The sequence below is a fragment of the Camelus dromedarius genome, chromosome 9, assembly GCF_036321535.1.
Source record: "Camelus dromedarius isolate mCamDro1 chromosome 9, mCamDro1.pat, whole genome shotgun sequence".
Classification (NCBI taxonomy): domain Eukaryota; kingdom Metazoa; phylum Chordata; class Mammalia; order Artiodactyla; family Camelidae; genus Camelus; species Camelus dromedarius.
The window spans coordinates 63,104,312-63,125,888 of record NC_087444.1 but is presented as its reverse complement, the minus strand read 5'-3'; the positions used below and the strand labels follow the sequence as shown (position 1 = coordinate 63,125,888).

The following is a 21,577-nucleotide window of genomic DNA, read 5'->3' as shown; positions in this document are numbered from 1 at the left end:
TGTAGTGCCTTGAACATTCGGTAAATGTTTGCTGAATGAATGTATTATAGACACAGGTGAGCACATTGCACATGCATTTAAGAGGGACTGGAGCCATCCAGGCAGATTCTTCAGGAAAGAGAACGTCCACTTTCTGGGCTAACCCTTGGGCACTCGGGCTCTCCTTGAGGTACTCCCGTTGCAGTTCATGACGGGTGTCCCATGGTGTTGATTTTCTGTGGGCAGGCAAGGCACACCTGTGCAGAGCCATCACCCACCACGAGGAGTCCATGAGAGAGGCAAGCCTGTGCAAGAAACTCCGGAACATCGAGGTGCTGCCAGAGGTGCTGTCCGCGGCGCACCAGCGGTCCCAGCTCAAGTACACTCAGCTTCGCGAGGATGATGACCTGCTGGACTTGATGGACGCCCCCAGCATCATCTGTGAGTGGCCTGGGTGCCGGGGCCAGGTGCAGAGTGCCCTTGGCTCTCATTTGCTCACTGTGTGCCAGGCCCTGGGACGGGGCCACGTGCTGCTCTTGCCTGGACTTGTCACCTCCTCATTGCCAGATCCAGGACCTTCATTATGATCTTTGTCCTCGTCAACCCCTTGGTGGCAGCTGACCGCCTCCTGCCCCGTAACACCCTCCTGTGGGGTTGGGGCCCTGCCGCCCCAGTTCTACTCCCACTTCCCTCCACCCTTTTTGCTGTCTTGCCCAGGGTCCCCCCACCCTTCCTGGCATTCTTGAGGGTCTCCTCTCCCTGGTTTGCTTCCTCTAATTCCCTTTCCTGAAAGTCTCACAACCTCCTTTGGGGTTCCAGCCATCACCGCTTGTCAGGAGACCCCTGGAACTGCCTTTCGCCTTGAGGCTTTTCCTGCACTACCCACCCCTCCCCCAGATCACCTGCCTTCTGGGAAACTGTGCTTGGCTCTCTGTCTTTCACCTCTGGCTCCATGGTTTGAAAGCCAACTGCATCCTTCATCCTGCTCCATCTTTCATCGGCACCAACATTTCTTTTTCCCTTGGTGGGGTGGGGTGGGGATTCGGTTTATTTATTTATTTTTGATGGGGGTCCTGGGGACTGAACCCAGGACCTCGTGCACGCTAGGCACGCATTCTACCACTGAGCTATACCCTCCCCTCCAACCCAGAACTTTGTGCTGAAAGCATGCTACTTCCCTAACAGCCACACCTGAAACGTAGGTCACTTCTCGGTAGGATTTCATGAGTGCCAGAGGACGTCCACTAGAATATAAATATGCTCCTTAAAGGCAGGCAGTTTGTCTCATTGTCACTGCTGTGTCCCAGCCCCAGGGCAGGGTATGGTTTATGGTAGGTACCCAAATGGACTTAGACCTGAGTTTTCAAGGACAACTTTCAGTGACAGAAACATTTGCGCCTTCACTTTTAATCTTTTCCAGCTAAAGCTGAGAAAGAGGTTGAAATTATACTGCCCCAGTTCTCCAAAGTGACAGTGACGGACTTCTTCCAAAAGCTGGTATGTCGAACATTTATTTCATAATGACATGAGGGGACAATTTTTTTTTAATAAGTTGCAAGGTGGTAAAAGGCTATTTTTAGGTGTTCTAAATTTTTTAAATTAGAGATGTGATATGACTTTAATTAATATAATTTTATAAAGAACTTTAAGTATATTGCATCTTTTAGAGAAAATGTTCTTGTATGACTTGCTGTGCATGTGTTGTCCCAGACAGTGTCATTGGTCTCTGAGCAGGGCCAAATGAAATCTGTAAGCACAACGAGGCCACATTTCCTTTAGTTTTCAAGTGCTCGATTCAGCCTTCAGATCCTACACCTAATGACACTGTGTTCCACAGGGCCCTTTATCTGTGTTCTCGGCTAACAAGAGATGGACGCCTCCTCGAAACATTCACTTCACTGCAGAGGGAGGGGACTTGGGGTTCACCCTGAGAGGGAACTCCCCAGTTCAAGTCCACTTCCTGGATCCATCCAGCTCTGCTGCGGTAAGTGTGGACCCTTCTAGCCTGGGAGCAAAACTCACTGGCATCTTTGCAGGCAGCTGAAATGGTAGAGTACACAGAAAGCTGCCCAAACAGATCTGGGTGAATGAATTTAGGGTTCCTCTCTGTGAAAGGCCTGGCTTTATGTAAAAAGCCTCTCATGCCTTTTCTTTCCAAAAGAGAAAAAGATTAATTTTTGCCTTCTTGAAGTAAACTCATGCAGATTAGTATTTTGTTAATGAACTTGGGAACTGCCTCGGGGATTTGAATGAATAGAACATTGACCTTTGTTTAAACCATACTTTTATAGGAGGCAGGTGCCAGGGAAGGGGATTATATTATTTCCATTCAAAACGTGGATTGTAAGTGGCTGACACTGAGTGAAGTGATGAAATTGCTGAAGAGCTTTGGCGAGAATGGCATTGAGATGAAGGTCGTGAGCCTCCTGGACTCCATGTCGTCCATGGTGAGTGCCCATGCCCCTCCCCTGGCAGTAAATAGGGGCGTGGAGTGGCATCAGGGTGAGTCCAGCCCTAGTGGTCCTTATGGGGACCGCTGCCTCCTGTCTGCATCTGTGACAGGTCACAAGTGACTGAACTCTTAACATCACTGGGATGTTCTCACCTTGGGTCAGAGAGATCATTTGGAAAACTTTTTCAAAATCCTGTAGATAAAAGAATCCATTGATTTATTTTTTCTGATTTAATTCTTTTTAGTTACAAAAGTAGTACATACTCATGGTTAAAAAAATACATACACAGATGGTACAGAAGGGCTGAAGATGATGTGGGAAGACCCTCTCTGCACATCAGAGACGGTGTTAGCGGTTTCCTGTGAGATCTTGGGGAGTGTCTGAGCCGGGGCAAGTCCCTGTGCAGTGCAGTGTCACATCCCCGTTTCCCCAAGTGGGAGGAATCGTCCCATACACACTCTTCCGCCCTTGCCGCATTTAATTATGGACCTTGGACGCTTCCCTCTGCAACAGTTCATGTATTCATTCAACAAATATTGATTGACTATCAACTGTGTGCCAGGCCCTCCTTAGGTGTTGGAGCTACTGCTGGAACTCAACAGCTAAGGTCCCTGCCCCCACAAAGCTGGCACTAAATAAGCAAATAAGGGATTGTGGTTTTGATAAGTGCTGTAAAGGAAGTAAGACGTGTAACAGGCTGGAATGACTGGGGGTGGGAGAGGCCTGGGCAGGGCTTGTACTGAGACTTGAGCGATGAGGAGGAACCAGCCATTTGAAAGAGGTACAAGAACAGCTTGTGGGCAGAGGGCACCAACAGGTGCCGAGACCCTGTGGCAGGAGTGAGCCTCACCTGCTGGAGGAACAAAAAGAAGGGCTTTGAGCTGTAGCATCATGACAAGGGCAAGGGTGGCCAGAAGTGAGGTGGGAGGGAGGCAGGGCCTCACTGGCCGTGGGGGGAGTTTGAAAGCCACTGAACCTTTTAAGAAGGGGAGTGATATGGTGTGATGGTTTATTTGGAAGGATGTCTAGCTGCCTGGAGGCTGGCTGGGTGGTTGCAGAGTGAACTGGCTGTGGCTGTCATCCAGGCCCGTGATGTTAGCAGCTTAACACTAGGGGGTGACAGTGGAGGTGGGGGGGGCACCTGAGACATATTTTCGAGGTAGACAGCCAACAGGGATTTGTAGATGATTTGTGTAAAAAAGATGGTGGAAAGAGAGAGGACTCCTCAGTTTGGGGCTTGAACAACTGCATCACTTTTCATAATGAAGGGAAACGGGGCGGGGGTGAGGGAGGCAGAGGAGAGAGAAAACACGTGTTGTGCTCTGAATGTTTCATGTGCCGTCAGACATCCAGATGTTAGTGTAAAGCAGGCAGCTGGGTGTTCAAATCTTCAGTTCAAGGGAGAAGTCAGAGCTAGAAATAAATATTTGAGGATCATCAGCATAGAGATGGCATTTAAAGCTGTAAGATACTAAATGAAATGACCCTCAAGGGGCTGAGGGCCGAGGACTGAACCCTGAGATGCTGCAAGCATCTGGAGTTCAGTTAGAAGAGCAGTTGGTGCGAAGGAGAGTTCAGACAGGTAGGATAAAAAGGAGCTGCTGAGAACAAGAGAGAATCCTGCCTGGAGGGAGCAGTGGTTGCAATGAACACAGCTGAGAGGTGGAGAATGAGGGAAGCAGAGCCGTGTCTCATATATTTGGCAGCAGGACAAAAAGACACTTTTCCTGGAGAAATGGCAACAGAAGTCAGACTAGAGAGGGTTGGAAAGTGAGTGATTGTGTGATTGCCTTGGTAAGAAATGTCCAGAATGGGCAACTCCATAGAAACAGAATGTAGATTAGTGTTTGTTGGGGAACGGGGAGGAACTGCTGGTGGGTACAAGGTTTCTCTTTGAGGAGAAGGGGGTGGGTGGGAATGTTCTGACATTCATAGTGGTGGCAGACACACAGCTCTGACTATACTAAAAATCACTGGATTGTATTAAAATAGTGAATTTTAGGTTCGTGAATTACATCTCAATTTAAAAAAGAAGATAAAGAAGTCAGGGAATGCACAGAGCATCCTGGGGGAAGGGATCGTGAGGAATGCCCACTTTTAGGGGTGCGATCCATAGATTTACTGGGCTAGTGATCAAGGCCCCCACCAGAAACAAAAGAAGTTTGTCTCAAAGGAGGGTAAATAAAAGTGCTGGGCTCTGTCTGGCCTGAGGCGCTGGAGTAGAGGCGCAGCCAGAGGACGTGCGGCTGAGAGAGCAGCCCTGCCCCTGAAAAGAGACTGAAAGGCTTCTCTGTTAGCCCCGTCACACCTTTGAACCAGGCCAACCAAGAATCTGATGTAGAGGTTAGAGCCAGGATTCTGTACTCAGACTGCCTGCGTTTGAATCCTAGCTTTCACCAGTTCTGTGACCTTGGGCGTCAGGGAACTGCTCAGGAAAATGGAGGAAACTGTGCGGAGCCGGGGACACATTTCAGTTCATAACAGGTGTTGTAATAGTCATCGCCATGATGTGGTTATCCTTTTCACCCAGCGTGGACTTCAGATAATGACAGACGAGCGCTGTTTTTAACTGCCGAGCCTTTTCTGTAAACAATGGGAACGATAAAGTCCAGTGCTGTGGCTGAAATCGGTTGCCTTCTACCCAGCTCTCTCTGGATGATGGTGGGGAACCCTAGTGCTTACTCCTCCCTGGAGCTCCCCTTTTTTTTTTTCCCATGGAGCCCATTTTGATGACTCCTGGTGTAGTGGCAAGAATCCCAGGCTTGGAATCAAAGACCTGGAATCAGGCCCTGTCTGCTTTTAACAAGCTGTGTGACCTTTAGCAGGTTAATACCCTCCTTAGTCCTCATTGTTCTCATCTGTATTATCTGAGACCCAGACTAGTGCAGTGGTTTCCAGCTGTGCTCCCACAGAGCTCTGAGAGTTCAAGAGGCGCCCCAGGAAGATTTGGGGAGTGGACAGTGGGGAGCATGCTGGATGAGGACAGGAAAAAAAGTGAATGGGAGGAAAGGAGCAGAGACATTGCCCTGGTAGCTGGGAGGGGGGACATAGAGGAAAAGAACGCTTTTCAAAGGTGTGTGTCGATAGCACCGTGAGCTTGTGTGCTGATGGGAAAGGTTTGGGAGACAGGAGCATAGAAAGGAGGGGATACCTGGAGGAGAGAGGGCATGAGATCCAGGCACATGGGAGGGCATGTCTTTGGAGACAGATGTACGTAAGTACAGTTGGCCCTCCGTGCACACGGGTTCTGCATTCTTGGGTTCAATGAACTGTGGATCATTTTATATGATGCATTTGAGCATCCATGGCTTTTGGCATCTGCCGGGCATGTTGGAACCCTTCCGCGTGGACATCAGGGGACGACTGTATAAAGCAAGGGTATCAGGAGGGCACGTGAGGGGCTTGAGAGAAGGAATGTAGGAGAAAAGGAATAAAGTTACTAAGGAAACGTAGGAGCCCCAGGTAATGAGGTGCCTTGTAGAGGTTTGGGGTCGGCATTAGAATTTCAAGGGAAGCCAGTCGGCTTGGTAGATATCCTCCAGGAATGTGCGGCTATTTGGATGCAGGTCTGGGGGAGACAGAGGATAGAGTTGACATTTCCTGGTTTACAGTTGCTGGTGGAAGAGAATCGAGGGTATTTATAAGGGAGTGGTTATAATGATGCATAATGGACACTAAGCAGGTTAAAGTCGAAAAATGTTTGCAGGCATCAAATCTACCTCCAGGACTGTTTGTTTTATTATTGTTTTTAATAATAGCATGTGTGTCAGGTAGAGCATGGTGGGATTAATGGGCAGTTTTATAGAAAAAGGAGAGGCAACTTCATCCAGAGGGGCCAAACTCAAGAGGGACATTTTACAGTGAATACCCCTCCTTTATTGCTGCATCACCCAAATTCCCCTCCTGGATTTATATTGTGAACAATGTGCCCAACCACTTTCGATATAGTGCATGCATACTTATATATATGGCCTGATTTCAGTGCCTGGCACATGGTAGATGGTCAGTAAACATTTGGTGAGCAAAGTAATCTCAATGTTAGGCACACCTTAGAAGCAGGTGATAACTTATGTGGAAGTGTTTAGAAAGCAGCCTCCTTCACATTTCCTATTTAACTCCGACACGATCCTTTAAAAGTTCATGGTAGTGGTTGGTGGGTATGGAGTTCATTTGGGGAAGACAGAAAAGTTCTGCAGGTGGATGACGGTGATGGTTTCACAACAATGTGAATGTACTTAATACCACTGAACTACAGTTAAATAATGGTTAATGGTCAATTTTATGTATATTTCACCAATTTTTAAAATGGGGAAAAGTTAATCGCATCGACACCATAGATTCTGTACTGTCTTTAAAGAGAGTGAAGTTGACCTCTACCTATCGGTAGGGGCTGAAATCCAGGATATGTTAAGCGGAGAAAGCAGGGTGCAGACCAGTGTGTATGTGATTCTTAAGGAAAGACAAATGGTGCAGCATGCTTCTGCACCACATCAATACCTGTGTATGGACGTTATCTCTAAAGTGTAACAGACAGTGGTGACCTCAGGGGAATGACCTGAAAGCTGGGCTGGGAGGGACACCTCCTGTTCACCTTATGCATTTTCGTATTACTGACCATAAGTATGTATTACTTTTTCAAATATAAATAATAAATATAACCTTAAAAAGTCGACAGTGGTCATCAGCCTAAATCACGACTACTGAGCACATTTCTTAAAAACTGTCCTTGTTTTTAAGAACCTAATCCTACAAGCGTTAGTCACCGAGTTTCGGAATTATACCAACTGAGTTTTAAAAAGGATGCTGTAAGCGTGGAATGGGAATCTGAAAACTTGGCAGTCATTTCTCGGACATCTTCGAGGATTTCTAACACCCTTCTCCTTCCTTTTCCATGTGCAGCACAGTAAGTGTGCCACATTCTCAGTGGGAATGCAGAAAACCTACTCCATGATCTGCTTAGCCATAGATGACGATGATAAAACGGATAAAAACAAGAAAGTCTCAAAAAAGCGTTCATTTTTGAGCTGGAGTATCAACAAGAACAGACAGAAGTCGGTGAGCACCCTGTGCCTCCCGTCGGTCGGGGTCCCAGGGCCTCCGGTCAAGAAGAAGCTCCCGTCTCCGTTCAGCCTTCTCAACAGCGACAGCTCCTTGTACTAATTAATGTGAGGAAACTAGGACGTTTCCAGTGCAGACTGGGCCTCCGCATCTGTGCCTTAAAGGGAAATTTCTAAATAGTCTCAAATCCCATTTTCTCACAGTGTAGACCTACAACTGATATGTCTTTATGAGTGAAAGTAACAAGAAACCTCTAGATATTTGCGGAAAACAAACTTATTTGGCGAGTCTCACCACATTGCTACAAGTTATTTATTACATAAGGTACTGTAAATAGAATAACTTTGAAAGTATGGCTGTTTTTAATGACTTTTAGTCACTTACTATCAGAGTTAAATTTGGACTACCTGTATTGGTCCTGTTTGTAACTTTCCAGGCTTGGATAATAGATAATTTCTTGACTCAGAATTCAGATGACCCCAAATTAAGGCAAGCCAAGGGACTATAATGACAGATTAGTGTTACTAAAAACTGTTCCAAAGGGATGTTTCCCCAGGGGAAATTCGTTAACCTAAAACAACAAGATTTTACTATTACTTCTAGATAATATAATGCTATTTCCAGATAAAGCCTAGTGCCAAATTTGTCGTGGCTAATTAGATAAAAAACCATTTCCCCTACTTTATGTCATTAAAAAGTCGCTAACACAGTGGCAGTGTTAGATGAAGATGCTGTCTACAAGGTAGATAATATACTGTTTGATACTCAAAACATTCATTTTGTTTAAAGTAGAAAGTACGTAACTGTATTTTAAGAGTCTTTAAGAAGGGTTAAAAACATTTTAAAAGGTCAAGATGTAAATGATTCAAGTTTAGAGCTCTATTTGACTTTTGATTTGCTGTAAGTTGGATGATACTGTGATTCTGGTAAGATTCACGGTTGACATAGTACAAATTATATAGCTTAAAAAAATAACAGCATTGATACCTAATTTTGAGAATGCATGAACTTAAATGTTTTCTAGTGTGTAATATCAAAAGGGAAACCACTATATTTCGGAAAGTGTATCCACTGCTCTTAGGGCCACTTTTATATAAATATTTAAATAAACTCATTCATTTGCCTGAGCTAATGTTTTCTACTTTTATTTCATTTTAATTCCCTCTTTTAAGTCATTTTTGCCCTCATGCACAAAATGTTTTTCATTGTGTTTCATTTTTTGATATGGCTAACATTTCACAAAACAGAACTTAAAGGGCTTTCAAGTTATCTCAGTATCCTTGAAAACATAAGATCTTTATTTTTGGAATAGGCTACTATACCTTCTGACCCCAGCCCTTGGCTTTCCTCTCTGGATGCGGCTGCCCCTCCCATTTTCCTGTGTCCCTGCCCATTGTTGGGCTGTACATTTACAAACACATGCCTTCCCTCCCTCACAGACACTGGCTTTTTATCTTAAAATGGGAACTCTAGACTCCAAGCTTTCCATGTTCAGAAGACTGTGCCCACTGACTATAAACACACTGCAGCTATCAGGAAGGAAGAAAGGCAGTACAATTATTTGTTTACACTGGCAACAGCCCTCAAAGCACAGGTGTATTAAGACCAGACCTGAAAACCAGTGGCTCCGCCAGCAGGAACAACGGGCTTATGGTGCACAGTGCTTCATTGTAGGTTTGTTTCCTTTAGACGGTCACATCTGCCACCTTCCGTGATATAGGTCATGGTCATACATTAAAGTCTGCCCAAGCCGGCTTTCTGCTGAATCTGAGAGTCCCTATTTAAATCGACTCCCTTAGAAAGATGCCCACCAGCCCTCTTCATGCCAGCAGGATGGGGGCAGTGCCACCTGGGGCCCACTAACTGAAATGCCTGAGCCCAGGGGGCAGGGCGGGACAGCTGGCAGGTTCCACTCAGGCCTTACTATCTTTCACTAGAAAATCTTTTTCTTAATGTGAAAACAAGAGAAGATCCTGTAGTCCGTGGTGTAAAGGAGACTTCACCTGGACTGGGTGAAGAACGCATGAATGTGCTGGGCCACTGCTTGTCCGACCACTGGCTCCAGTTCTTGGATGGAAGCATTACTCAGCTGCTGGAGACTTGGAAACCTCTGAAGCAGCAGCGGGGCTTTAACTTTTCCGACTCCTGGGATCTGCTGCACAGTTCGAAGGAGGGCCGACTCAGAGATCAGAGCCCGTTTCTTTCTGAGCAAAGGGTTCTTACTGGGCTCTTTGGCTTGCTCTTGAACCTGAACCAAGATGAAAGGAAAAGCACATGAGTGCCCTCTAGAGGACTGGCAGTTTTCATAAACATTTGTTTTATGGAAATACAGTTTTTCCAGATGGTTCAGCTTGACGTATCACTACAAATGTTTTCATATACCATGAATATAATTTTTCAGACATCAGCAGAGTTATTGAAAGGTGAACCATGTGACTACACCAGGGAGGAAGAGATAAAAATTGATTTACAAAAACTTGAGATTTCAGAAAGCTTAGGATAAAATCAATGAACACATAACTGAGGAATTCAAGTATGTTCCTGTGGTCCACTAAGAAATGTTTCAGTGGTATAGGATTAGATGACAGCTATACCAGCTTGATACAGGACCTGGAAGAAGCTTGCCTATCGGAGGAAAAACCCAGTCTTCAGTTAGTGGTGGATACAGGAAGGCAGATAATAGCATCATAGCAAGGGGAGTTAGGAAGAGTAAGGCAAGGGATGTGGTGGACAGCCGTGGGGATGGAGGGATCTGTGAACCATGCAGGGCTGCTTGCATTTTTCAAATTGCCTCTCAACCCTAGCTGCACATTAGAGGGGGAGATTTTAGAACAACACAACAACAATAACTGATGACTAGGCCCTGCCCCCACATTCTGATTTTTTTTTTTTAAACTTAAGTATAGTAGATTTACAGTGTTGTGTAGATTCTGATTTCTAACTGGTCTGAGGTAAGGCTCATGTATTAGTATTTTTAAAAGTACACTGAATAATCAGTGAGAACAGTGGAGAACCACCAAGTTTTTTTTTTAATTTTATTTATTTGGGGTGGGTAATTAGATCTATTTATTTGTTTTTAGAGGAAGTGCTGGGGATTGAACCCAGGACTTTGTGTATGCTAACCATGCGCTCTACCACTTGAACTACACCCTCCCCAGAGAACCACCAAGTGTTAAAAATAACACAACACATAAACTTGAAGACAGAAGTACTGATGCTTAACAAAAGATATGCGGGGAGGAGGCTGGGCAGCTATGAGTTAACATTGTCACTAGTGTAAGTGCGGAATAATGCATGATGGAGTCATCACAGCCTGGGAGGCCAAAATCAGGTGTCTAACTTGTTCACTTTATTATATACTTGTCTAGGGTGGGGGGCAAGCTCAGCCGGCTGCAGAAGCCACTTCTGAACTTAAATTTCTCAAAAAGGTTTTTATAAACCAACCCAGAGACTGATATAGATCAATCTGACACAATGCACCTACAGTAGAGTAGCTGCCAGAGAAGGATCCAGGAGGGTCAGTCAAGAGTCAGAAAACAGAGCTACTGGGGAGTAGGAATCAGTACTTACTAACTGGATGAGGAGGCAGGACGCTTCCATCTGGCTGGCCACTGGAAGCAACACCATCCCAAGATCCAGCACAGTAAATTTCTGCATGGCTGGAAAGTACTGTTCACTCATCTGCGTTTTTTCAACCACTACAATCCCTTGAAGTTTACCGGACTTCAAAAAAAAAAAAAAAGGCAAGAAACTATTTTGTAACAAAATTCCATTTAAGATGAAGAAGCTATCCAAGAGTGCTTGGAATGGCCAATGGTTTTACATAAATTATTCCAAGAGATAGAAGTCAATTTTCATTTTCAGTTTCTTTAACTAAGCACTTACATTTCTAACCCGAACAAGTCTCTTTCGGTAGCCATTTCCTGCTATCAAATCCGCTTCGGTGATATAAAGAATGCAGGATCTGCTAGACAAGTAAAAATCTACCGGTGCCAGGCCATCCTCAAAAACGAGTTTAATTTTCCCTTAAAATACAGACAAGAAAATAAGTTCCCTGAGCTTTGGGTGAAAAGACGGCAATAGGTGAAACGTTTTTTAAAAGTGGGGTGGGGTGACAGAGGGCTGGTGTTGAGGAAGCCCACCGACCTTGCATTTCTTGTGCCAGATGCGATCCGCGCCATTTCTCATTGGCCACAATGTGCCCAAATGGCACGTACATGGGGCCTGCGCCATCAGCGGCGTTCCCTTCCATGGCGGCCTCGATCTAATGAGAGGAATGCAAGACGGCGCTTGAGTAGGCTCTCCGGCACAAGGCCCCACACTCCCCTCCGAGCTCGGGCCTCTGGCAGGAGCCCGTCTGAAGAGTGTTCTTGAAAAGACTGGATTATCGGCCAAAGGCTAAGAACAAGGAGATTCCTGTCCTGGTAGCCGCGTCCCTCATTTCCGTCACCTGCCTGGCCCCTGACACCCCCCTGCTCGGTCCGCGCCGTGTTGGCTCAGTCCAATCCAGGGTGGAGGCCGAGCCGGCCGGGGCCCCACTTCGGCCCCAGCCCAGGGGTTCCGGCGACATTACCTTCGGCGCGCCACTTCCGGGTTCCTTACTGCGCTCTCGCCGGGTCCTTCATCCTGCCCGCCCTCCGCCTCTCCCGGCGCCGGATAGGCTATGGCCTTGGAGATCGACACCTGATCTGGCCAATAAAAGGATGGACAGCGCGCACAGTTTCCGCCCCGGAGAGTGCTTGAATGAGACCTGCTGGTTGCCAAGAGCGACGGGTGTGAAGTAACCTTGGCTCTGATTGGTCAGGCGGAAAGCCGAGCTAACGGTAGACGTGGTTGTTGCTAAGTCTCTTGAGTAGAATAGGCGTCTGGGGCAAGGCCAGCTGGAGGAGCCAGACTTTAGAGAGTGGTCCTTGGCTCTGAGATCTGCTTGGCAGTCCAGTCGGGGTCTGGCCGCCTTCCGCAGCAAGGATGCTCCTGGGATTCCAGAGAGGCCGCAAGAGGCAGTTTGTAAGTAGACTGACTGCTCTCTGGCCCGTGCGGTCGGGAGTTAAGTGGGGAGGGGTCGGGATTTGGGATAGAAACAAGGTAGCGGCTCAAGAGGAAGTGGTTTTCCGTTAGAGTAGCCCTTAGTTTCCGTGTTCTAAAGAATCCTCTATCCCAGGGTCAGCTTCGTGTTCTAAAGAATCCTCTATCCCAGAGATAGAGAAGCCCTTAGTTTTCGTCTTCTAAAGAATCCTAATTGGATAGGACTGTCTCCCCAGTAATATTATCTCTGGTGTCGGGGAGCTCACCCCTGGCGGCGTAAACCTGCTCCACTGAGTGATATCCCCCAGTGGAAAGTCATTCTTGATTCCTCCCTCTGCCACCCACCGCGTACACCCCACCAGCAAGTTCCATAGATGCTATGCATCAAAGGCAATTGGCAACTGTCTTCGCCCTTACCCCGGCCTCCAGCATCTACCTGGACTGCTGCAGCTGTTTCTCCCTTTTTCTCAGTCTCCACTCCTGTCCTTCCGCTAGGTCCGCTCTCCACAAAGCAGCCAAAGGGATTCTTTTAAAACGCAAATCTGATTATGGCCAGTGCCCCCAACTCACGTGCACAGACTCTCCAGCTTTTCCCATCTTTATTCTGTTCCGTCAGGCCTTTACCTTTGCCATTCCTTCTGCCTGGAATGCTTCCTTCCAAACCTTCCCATGGCCACTCAGTCACAGCAGGCGTATACATACTCCTGGTCTCATTCTGACCCCTCCTCCTACTAGTGAGCTACTCATTTCCTCTACTATCCTGACACCTACAATTTGTTGACACCTTCCCCTCTCCCCAGTCAGGTGGTCCTACCAATGTCCTCATTGCTCTCTTTCCCAGCCCTAACTTCTAATTCCAGGATCTGTTGTTATAACCACTCCCCAGAGCCTTTGCTCCTGTCTCCCTTTTCCGTATTTGCCTGGTAAAACCCCAAACCTACTTACGTCCAGTTCTCCATACATTTAATACGTTAAATGCAGAGAAAGCATTTTGATAAGGGTGCTCCTGAACTCTGTTTCAAATCGGGATCAGAAAGCTTGCTTGACTTGGCTTCCTGTTCTCAGCCTCTCTGACCTGCTGAAATCCTTTTAGATAGGTAGGTGGATGTTGAGAAACAATGAAGGCATAGCTGAAGCATATTTTTCCATTGCGATTATGCTAGTTCAGTCAGCATGTTTATTGAGGTTTTTATTGCATTATTGTGTTCCTACGGTGGGTGTGCCAGATATCCACAATTGATGGATGGCCTATGGCCACGCTGGCTAAAGGGTAGACAAACCTATAAGTCAGTCAGCACAAAGTGCTAAGTCAAGAAGTGCCCAGGGGAGGGCAGCAAAGTCAGCTCAGAGAGTGGACCTGGGCCTTGGGAGGAGTAAGGAAAGAGAATTCTGGTGGAGAAAACAGCGTATCCAAAGGCCTGACAAAGAAGGAATCTTTTGTGGCGTGGGAACGGGAAGGCAATTCTGAGTGTCCTACGTGGAGATATGAGTAGGGATGAGGAGGGTCAGCGGGAAATGAATCTGGGGCCATTGGTAGAAACCAACTGATAGCAGCCTTAGCAGCCTTCTGTGTCACCAGAAAACATATATCTGCCAACCAGAGAGTTTTCATGCTGGGTTGAGATAGGATCATCCTGTGTTTTAGAGACAGAGGCAGAAGAACCATAGTTAGGATATGGTTATCATGGTACAGGTGAGAAAAGTTCAGCATACTATCAAAAAGCAAAGCAAAACAAAACAAAACAAAATTCATGAGGCCTTTTTAGAGGACCTCCTGGATGCCAGCCCCTGGGGATTCAAAGGTGAAGAAAAGCCTTTCTTGTCCTTGAGCATCTGGCAGGGGAGGGGAGTTGGCAGACAGCTGGAGAATGGTGGGATACAGCAGTGACTGCTCTGGAATATCTGCTCTTGGGGTTGGCCATGCATGTGGAACTGGAGTAGGGCATGGGAGGGCTGCAGGAGACATTTGGAAGATCTACTCATCCTTCACTCCTGAAGGAGGTCCAGACCCCTGGCTGACTTCCCCTTGGCTGCGCCTCCCTTTCCCCCTGTACCCTGTGCCTACCCCCGCCTGATTAGTCTTTTTCAGGCCAGTTTCAGTGGGTGCTTCTCACTAGGTCACAAGATGTCCTTAGTTTGGTATTAGAACTCTTAAATGGAAACAGTCGCCATTTGACCCCCGCCCCTTGTTCTAGCCCTTCTATCTCAGATGCCCCTGTATTCCAGCAAACCAGAGTACTTGTTTCCAGAACACTGCCACTAATGTCTTGCTTCATTCCTTTGTTCATGTTGTTCCTTCCTCCTGGAATGCTTTTCCATCACATTTCCCAAATGTGACAGCACTGGCCATCTTTGATGACCTGATCTAAATGCTCTGAGATTTTCTCCAATGGGACATGAGAGGTCCCCTTGCTGGCCCCTAGACCTGAAGGAGCCCTTCCCTCCCTGGGCCACCTTGGCATTTTGTCTTTACTCTCCCTTGGCACTTTCCATAATTCTGTGTTGTATGATAAATATCTGGGTGTTTTCCCTCTCTATCCTTCCTTCTTGAGGGTGAGGACAAGGTCTCTTCACTGCTGCTGTAGCCTTTTGCCTCTAGTAGGTGCAAAGGAATGGTTGGTGCACAGAAAGTGAAGATTGGGCTGGACTCAGAAACTTCTGAGGGCCAAAGCAGGGTTCTCCGACTTTCATTGTGTGTAGAAACTAGTTTTTGTTACTCTGCATCTTTGAGATAAACTACCTAAAATCCTGATTAAGCCCCTACCAGGTGTTGGGCCCTGTGCTAAGTGCCAGAGTTCCAGGGCTGATAAAGACAAGAAGGTAGTTTGCTCTCAGAAATCTGATGAAAAGAGAATGAAAATAAATATATGTATATATATACATATGACTGAAACATTGTGCTGTACACCAGAAATTGACACATTGTAACTCACTGTACTTCAACTAAAAATGGAGAAAATTTCCATTCTGCAGGGGGGCAGCAAATGAGTGAGTAGGATCATCGAGGGCAGTACTCTGAGACAAGTAAGGTGCTAGAGTGCTCTGAGGGATGGTCAGGGAAGCGGTTTCCCTACTGTGGGCAGCTGTATGGTGCTCCTTGGGTGGAGAGCTTGCGTGGCCAGATGTGGATTGAGGATGGCAGGGGCAAGAATGGGTCTTCTGGTGGGACTAGATCCCCAGGTGGCCAGTGTCCCCTCCCCAGCCTGGAGAGGGGTGGTGACAGGACCCAGCAATGATGCCATATACCACTGACCTCTGCTGGGTTTCATTTGTGCAGAAACACATCATCCATGGCCTTCTCCCTGCAGCCAGCATCGCACCGAAGCCAGCTGTGCCCCGCACACCTCCTCCGCGCAGCCCCAACCCCTCTCCAGAGAGACCAAGGTGAGTCTCAGGTGAACAGGCACTGAGGTCACCCCTGTGCTCAACCACCAGGTGCTGGGTCCCGGAATTGTTCAAATGGGTAAGAAAATCACAAGTAGGCTGATTAGAATCATGTCCTTTGAAATGTGTCATGGTTCCACAATGAAGCACTTACTACAGTTTCTCTGTGGGATAATGGTGTGTTCCTTTCAGGTCTATGGAGTTCTCACATTTCATAATTGAATGCACTTTTTCAAAATATAAAGCATTACAACCCAAATGTTTAGGTTGATAGTACATTAAAAGGAATTTGAATTGTGCACATAGTTTTCTTTTTAAACACAAGACTGCCTTTTAGAAGAACTGTTTTCCAGGAAGGAAGGAAGAAATGTGTTCACTTGCCAGGGCCTGGGATTCCCCCATCCTCCAGTGCTCCTGACACACAGAGACCTGACTTTCTTTTATACATGAGACCCCTGCCTCTGTCCTCCAAGATTTTAGAAGCCAGAGAATTTTAGACTATTGTTTATCCATAAAGTACATGGATACATGGCTTAACTATTAACAATGAGAAATAGTTTCATTCAAAGATGGCACCTTCTTTTTAGTGTTCTTTGAAGCTAGAATATTGTATGCTTCCTAATAATAAACACTTCGAAATATTTTTAGTGTTGTTTTTTTTTCCGTCAGTATCATCTTTTTTTGAGGGGTGGGGAGGACAATTAGGTTTATTTATTTATTTTATTATTATTATTTTTTAAATGGAAGTACTGGGGATTGAACCCAGGACCTCGTGCATGATAAGCACGTGCTCTACCACTGAGCTATCCCGCCTCCCCCAAGTATGATCTTGAAAACAAGAATAGCAATTTACTAGTGATTACTCTGTGCCAAGGACTCTGGTAAGTGCTTAAGAAGCTTTATTTCATTTCATCCTCTCAGTGATCCTGTGAGACAGGTCCCGTTGGCATCTCTGTTTTGAACTCAAGTGTTAGTCATTGGCCCAGAGTCTCACAGCTGGTGGGTAGTGGCATCGCTGCAATGCACCTGTAGGTCTGTCCAGCCCTTCAGCGTTTGTGTGAACAGTTCTTATATTGTGTCACTAGAACTTAAATATTCTATGTAGCAGCAGTGGTGAGAGAGTTTGCTTTACATCCCATTATAAAGCAGAAAACAGACAAAAACCCACATCATCCCACAGCAAGTGTGCTGTAGACTCATTGGAAAATCTCTATAGTCTCCTGTGTTTTACAAAAATATTTTCCTGGATTGCTATCTTTTTTTTTAACATTTTTTATTGATTTATAATCATTTTACAATGTGTCCTGGATTGCTATCTTTATAAGCCCCAAATAATCAACATGGCTTTGGCAAATTTGGCGTATTTCTAGGTTATTTTATTCTAAAAACTAACATTCAAATTAATCTCTTATATTATTCTACTTCATATCTAGTGTGAGTGTAAGTATCTCACAGCATCTTGTAATAACCTTTAATGGAAAAAATATGAAAACGAATATATGTATATATACGCAAGAGTGGGACATTGTGCTGTGCACCAGAAATTGACACATTGTAATTGACTATACCTCAATAAAAATAAATAATATAAATATATAAACATTATTAAAATATATATATTTTTTTCATAGCTTATGGCTAGTCATTTCTTTGGTTTAACTGATCTCTAGATCTGGATCAAAGATATAAACCCCTTAATGTATTTTTGAAGATATAAACTATTATGACAGTCTATCCCACGGCATGTATTCCAGAAATAAATTCCATTAAAATTTGAGGAAAAAAAAGCAATCTCCCAGCAATTACTTGTGTCCTCCTTCTCATCCTTTGCTACTGTTGTCAGACACTTGAATTCTGTATGTTATAAACCCCACGATATATGGTTATTATTTTTGCTTTCTTCAGTCTTTTATCTTTTTCAAAGCAGTTTTATTGAGGTGTAATGTACATATAATAAACTGTACATATTTAAAGTGAATAATTTGGTACATTTTGATATATGTTTATACCCGTGAAGCCATCTCCACAATCAAGATAACATATGTATCTGTCATCCCCTCAAGTTTCCTCATGGCCCTTTGTCATTCCTCTCCCCTGCCCCCCTCTGTCACTTCCCACCTCAGCCCAGCCCACCCTCACCCTCTCCCACACAACCATCGGTCTGCTTTCTATCCCTGTAAATTAGTCTACATTTCTAGACTTTTAAATAAATGGAATTACACAAAATAATTATGCTGGCTTTCTTCACTCAGCATAATTGTTTTGAGGTTCATCCATATTGTTGTGAAAATCAGTAATTCATCCTCACAGTTCCTGAGTAGTGTTCCATTTTATGAACATGCCAGTGTTTGTCTATCCATTCACCTTTGATGGATATTTGGGCTGTTTCTAGTTTTTTGGCTACTAGAAATAAGGCTGCTAGGAACACTTGTGCACAAATCTGTGGACCTGTGCTTTCATTTCTTGTGGGTAAATATCTAGGCGTGGAATAGTGGGTCATAACAGGGATATATTTAACCTATTAAGAAGCTACCGAACTGTTTTCCAGAGTTGTAATTCCATTTATGTTCCCACCTGCAGTGTACAAGTTCCAGTTTCTTCACATCCTCACCAACACTTGGTTTGGTCAGTCTGTGTGTGTGTGTGTGTGTGTGTGCGTGTGTGTGCGCGCCCACATGCGTGTGTGCATGCATGCACATGTGCAGTTTTATAACTTTATTTGACAGTTAGCCCTTAATTCTCATTCACATTGACTGTCCATAGGTTTTTGAAAGTGGTGACAGGTGTATAAGTAACAATGTATAGAGCTTGTCTGGTGAATTTTCATCCTCACTACACTTTCAGGACAACCTTATACTGATAAAGTGTGGGACGTTCCTTATTCCTTTGGCCCAGACAGCTGTGTTGAGCCTGGAGTCCATGTGCACATCTGTAGGTCATCTCAATCTCCTGGCATATTTCTGGATCTCTTCCAGCGCCCAGGGGGCACCTTTCTCGAAGCTCACTCCCTAGATTCTTGGGGTCCTCTCTGGTCACCACCTCAGTGATGACAGAATGGCCCCTTCTCATTACTCTTCTTTCTGGGAGCCATTCTGCTGGGCCCAGGTTGAAAAGGGATTGGCTTGGCCAGTCTTTTAAATTTCGGACGTTCTAATAGGCATGTAGTGGTATCTTTATGGTTTTATTTTGCACTTCTCTAGTAACTGACTAATGGTGTTGAACATCTTTTCATGTGCTTGTTTGCCACTGTATATCTTTTTTTGGTAAAATAATCTGTCCAGATCTTTGGCCCACTTTAAAAAATTGGGTTGTGTTCCCAGGTTACTGTATTCAGAGAGTTCTTTCTATATTCTAGATACAAGTTCTTTATCAAATATGTGATTTGCAAATATTTTTTCCCCATCTGTGGCTTTTCATTTTCTTAATGATATCTTTTAGCAGAAAATCGTAATTTTTATTAAGTTCAACTTGTCAACTTTTTTTTTTACCTGATCATGATTTCAGTATCATACCTAGGAAATCTTTGCCTCATCCAAGGTCATAAAGCATTTTCTCCTGTATTTGCTTCTAGAAGGTTGATAGTTGTAGCCTTTACATGTAGGTCTATGATGCATTTTGAGTTAATTTTGTGTAGGATGTGGGAAGTATGGATTGAAGTTCATTTTTTTTTCTTATGGGTCTCCAATTGTTCCAGCACCATTTGATGACAGTTATCTATTCCCATGTAACTAATTACACCAAAACTTAGTGGCTTAAAACATAAAACAGTAGCATTTTTTATCTCATATCTTACTATGCTCTTTTTTTTTAGTTATTTTTTTCCTATTTCATTTTGGTTATTTTCTATTGTTTTGCCTTCAGTTTCACTAACCTTTTCTTCTGCCATGTGTAACCTACTGTTAATCCCATTCATTATAATTTTTATCTCCCCAGATTCAAGTCTTCTTTATAATCTTCCATGTTTCCACCTAACTTTTTGAATGTATGGAACACAATTATAATAACTGTCTTAATGTCCTTTTCTGCTCATTCCAGCATGTGTTCAGTTCTGAATGGGTTTTAATTGATTATTCTCTTCATTATGGGCCATGTTTTTCTGTCTCTTTGCATGCCTGGTTATCTTTGATGGCATACGAGACACTGTTGTTAGTTTTACCTTGTCAAGGGCCAGACATTTTCGTATTCCTCTAAGTCTTCGTGAATTTTGTTCTGGGATGCAGTTAAAATGACTGGGAACCAATTTGACCTTTTGGATCTTGCTTTTATGATTTGTGAGGCGGAGTCTGGAGCAGTGTTCAATCTAGGGCGGTTTATTCTCCACTGCTTTCGGAGAACTGTACCCAGTGTCCCGTGAATTATAATGTTTTCCCATCGTCTGGTGGGAACTGGCACGGTCCCCAGCCATGTGTAAGCACCTGGCACTGTTCCTTCAGTCCCCAGTGTTGGGTAGTGTCCTCGGTGCACTGAGGGGCCTTCTGCTGATTTCTGGAGTTCTCTCTGTTCAGCTCTCTTTTCTGGTACCCTGTCCTACAAATTCACTCTGCCTTGGTGGTCCCGGACTCTCCGCTCCATCTCTACAACTCAGGGAGTCTGCCCAGCTCCACCTCATTTCCTCCTCCCTGTGCTGTGACCTGGAAATTCTCTCTGGCAGTAAGCGGGGACAACGGTAGGTCTGTTGTTTGTTTTGCCTTTTCAGGCGGGAGGGTAAACCCATTACTCTGTCTTTTCCTATATCATAATTTTGAATAATTTGCAAGATTTTAAACTGCCTTTTCCCTTCTCTCTTTTTTTCCATTCTGATCTTTTATTTTAATAGGAAAACTACTTGAATATAGACTGTCTGGATTACAGACCTGGTTTCATCCCCTATTCACTAGGAAATCTTAGACAAGTCATTTCATTTCTTTGAAAAATGGAGATGACAATAATATCTATTCAGACCGTTGATATGAGGATGAAGTGAGATTATCAGGTGGCGCATAACAGGCCCGTAGTCAGGAGGTGCGCCCCGGACACTGTAGAACTGAAGGTAAACCTTGATGGTTCGTGTGTCCTGGTGTTCAGCCTTCAGCGGGACGGGTTATGTCTCACCGGCTCACTGGGTTGTTTTCGTCCGTAGATCTGCTCTTGCCGCAGCCATTCTAGCAACAACGTTGACTGGTCGGACCGTTGCCATTCCCCAACCTCGCCGGAGGTTCCACTCTGAGAGTGACATGACCTGCATTGAAAAGGACAGTTTCATCGAGCCCTATGCCACCATCTCGGAGCTGAGGCATCAGTAAGGACTGTGTCACAGGCTCAGCTTGCTCGCAGGGCCGGGGAGGAGTAGCTCCGTGTATGCGTGTGCATGTGCATGTGCATGTGGTTGTGATCAGAGCTTTCCTCACCAGTGTCAAAGGGGCACTGCCCCGGGACATTAAGCACTCTTAAGTTGTATCCGAATTTTCTCTGGTGTGGATCTTGTTAAATTAGAGCCTGTGAATTCAATGCTGCTCGTAGCCACAATCTGGATGACGAGGGTTGTCATTCACAGCTTCTCGCCTGTCTCCTCTCTGAGAAGGTAATTTCCTTGTCACCTATACTGTACCCTTCCTTCTTATTTAACGTCATTTTCTCTGTCGCTTGAGCTGGATTAGAGCTGACATGGGGCCAGGGGTCAGGAAGGTTTCCTCTTGAGG

General features: G+C 45.1%; 3 protein-coding genes, 1 non-coding gene and 1 pseudogene across 7 annotated transcripts in view; 2 read left to right on the top strand and 3 right to left on the bottom strand.

Moving 5' to 3' along the window:
- Positions 1–8,617, top strand: part of RHPN2 (rhophilin Rho GTPase binding protein 2) — a 50,103-nt gene extending 41,486 nt beyond the window's left edge. Inside the window, exons 11-15 of the mRNA XM_031458566.2 lie at positions 226–420; positions 1,400–1,476; positions 1,817–1,963; positions 2,271–2,426; positions 7,332–8,617. Coding sequence (XP_031314426.1) covers positions 226–420; positions 1,400–1,476; positions 1,817–1,963; positions 2,271–2,426; positions 7,332–7,592 — 836 coding nt within the window. The 3' untranslated portion in view covers positions 7,593–8,617. The remainder of the gene's footprint in view (positions 1–225; positions 421–1,399; positions 1,477–1,816; positions 1,964–2,270; positions 2,427–7,331) is intronic.
- FAAP24 (FA core complex associated protein 24) lies at positions 7,434–12,141 on the bottom strand. 2 transcript variants are annotated; one of them, XM_031458568.2, is made up of 6 exons: positions 12,064–12,141; positions 11,637–11,754; positions 11,376–11,515; positions 11,061–11,213; positions 9,494–9,738; positions 7,434–7,647 (listed from the first exon to the last, which is right to left on the bottom strand). In XM_031458568.2, the coding sequence occupies exons 2-6, from the start codon at positions 11,740–11,742 to the stop codon at positions 7,593–7,595; spliced, it is 699 nt and encodes a 232-aa protein (XP_031314428.2). In that variant the 5' UTR covers positions 11,743–11,754; positions 12,064–12,141; the 3' UTR covers positions 7,434–7,592. The 2 variants fall into 2 exon arrangements, with proteins under 2 accessions (XP_031314428.2, XP_031314427.2); XM_031458567.2 differs by lacking the exon at positions 7,434–7,647 and having other exon boundaries at positions 8,625–9,738; positions 11,637–12,091.
- A 174-nt stretch (positions 12,142–12,315) lies between these two features.
- CEP89 (centrosomal protein 89) overlaps positions 12,316–21,577 on the top strand; it is a 67,418-nt gene continuing 58,156 nt past the window's right edge. The window contains exons 1-3 of one of the 3 annotated variants that reach the window (XM_010989106.3): positions 12,316–12,497; positions 15,793–15,899; positions 21,019–21,177. In XM_010989106.3, coding sequence (XP_010987408.1) covers positions 12,459–12,497; positions 15,793–15,899; positions 21,019–21,177 — 305 coding nt within the window. In that variant the 5' untranslated portion in view covers positions 12,316–12,458. Of the gene's footprint in view, positions 12,498–15,792; positions 15,900–20,739; positions 20,929–21,018; positions 21,178–21,577 lie in introns of those variants that run through there. The other 2 variants (XM_010989107.3, XM_031458565.2) reach the window with 2 other exon arrangements.
- Positions 16,641–16,712, bottom strand: TRNAD-AUC (transfer RNA aspartic acid (anticodon AUC)). The gene has a single exon. It is a non-coding gene; the product is annotated as a tRNA-Asp (tRNA).
- LOC105096708 (large ribosomal subunit protein eL31-like) lies at positions 18,633–19,011 on the bottom strand (annotated as a pseudogene).

Excerpts from the sequence above, each read along its gene's own strand:
- FAAP24 (XM_031458568.2), bottom strand. The coding sequence starts at position 11,742 with ATGGAAGGGAACGCCGCTGATGGCGCAGGCCCCATGTACGTGCCATTT. Across the intron at positions 9,739-11,060 it reads CCTGCCTCCTCATCCAGTTA|GTTCAAGAGCAAGCCAAAGA; the intron begins GTAAGTACTGAT and ends ATCTTGGTTCAG. Across the intron at positions 7,648-9,493 it reads GCGTTCTTCACCCAGTCCAG|GCACAGATGCGGAGGCCCAG; the intron begins GTGAAGTCTCCT and ends TTTCCCTTTAAG.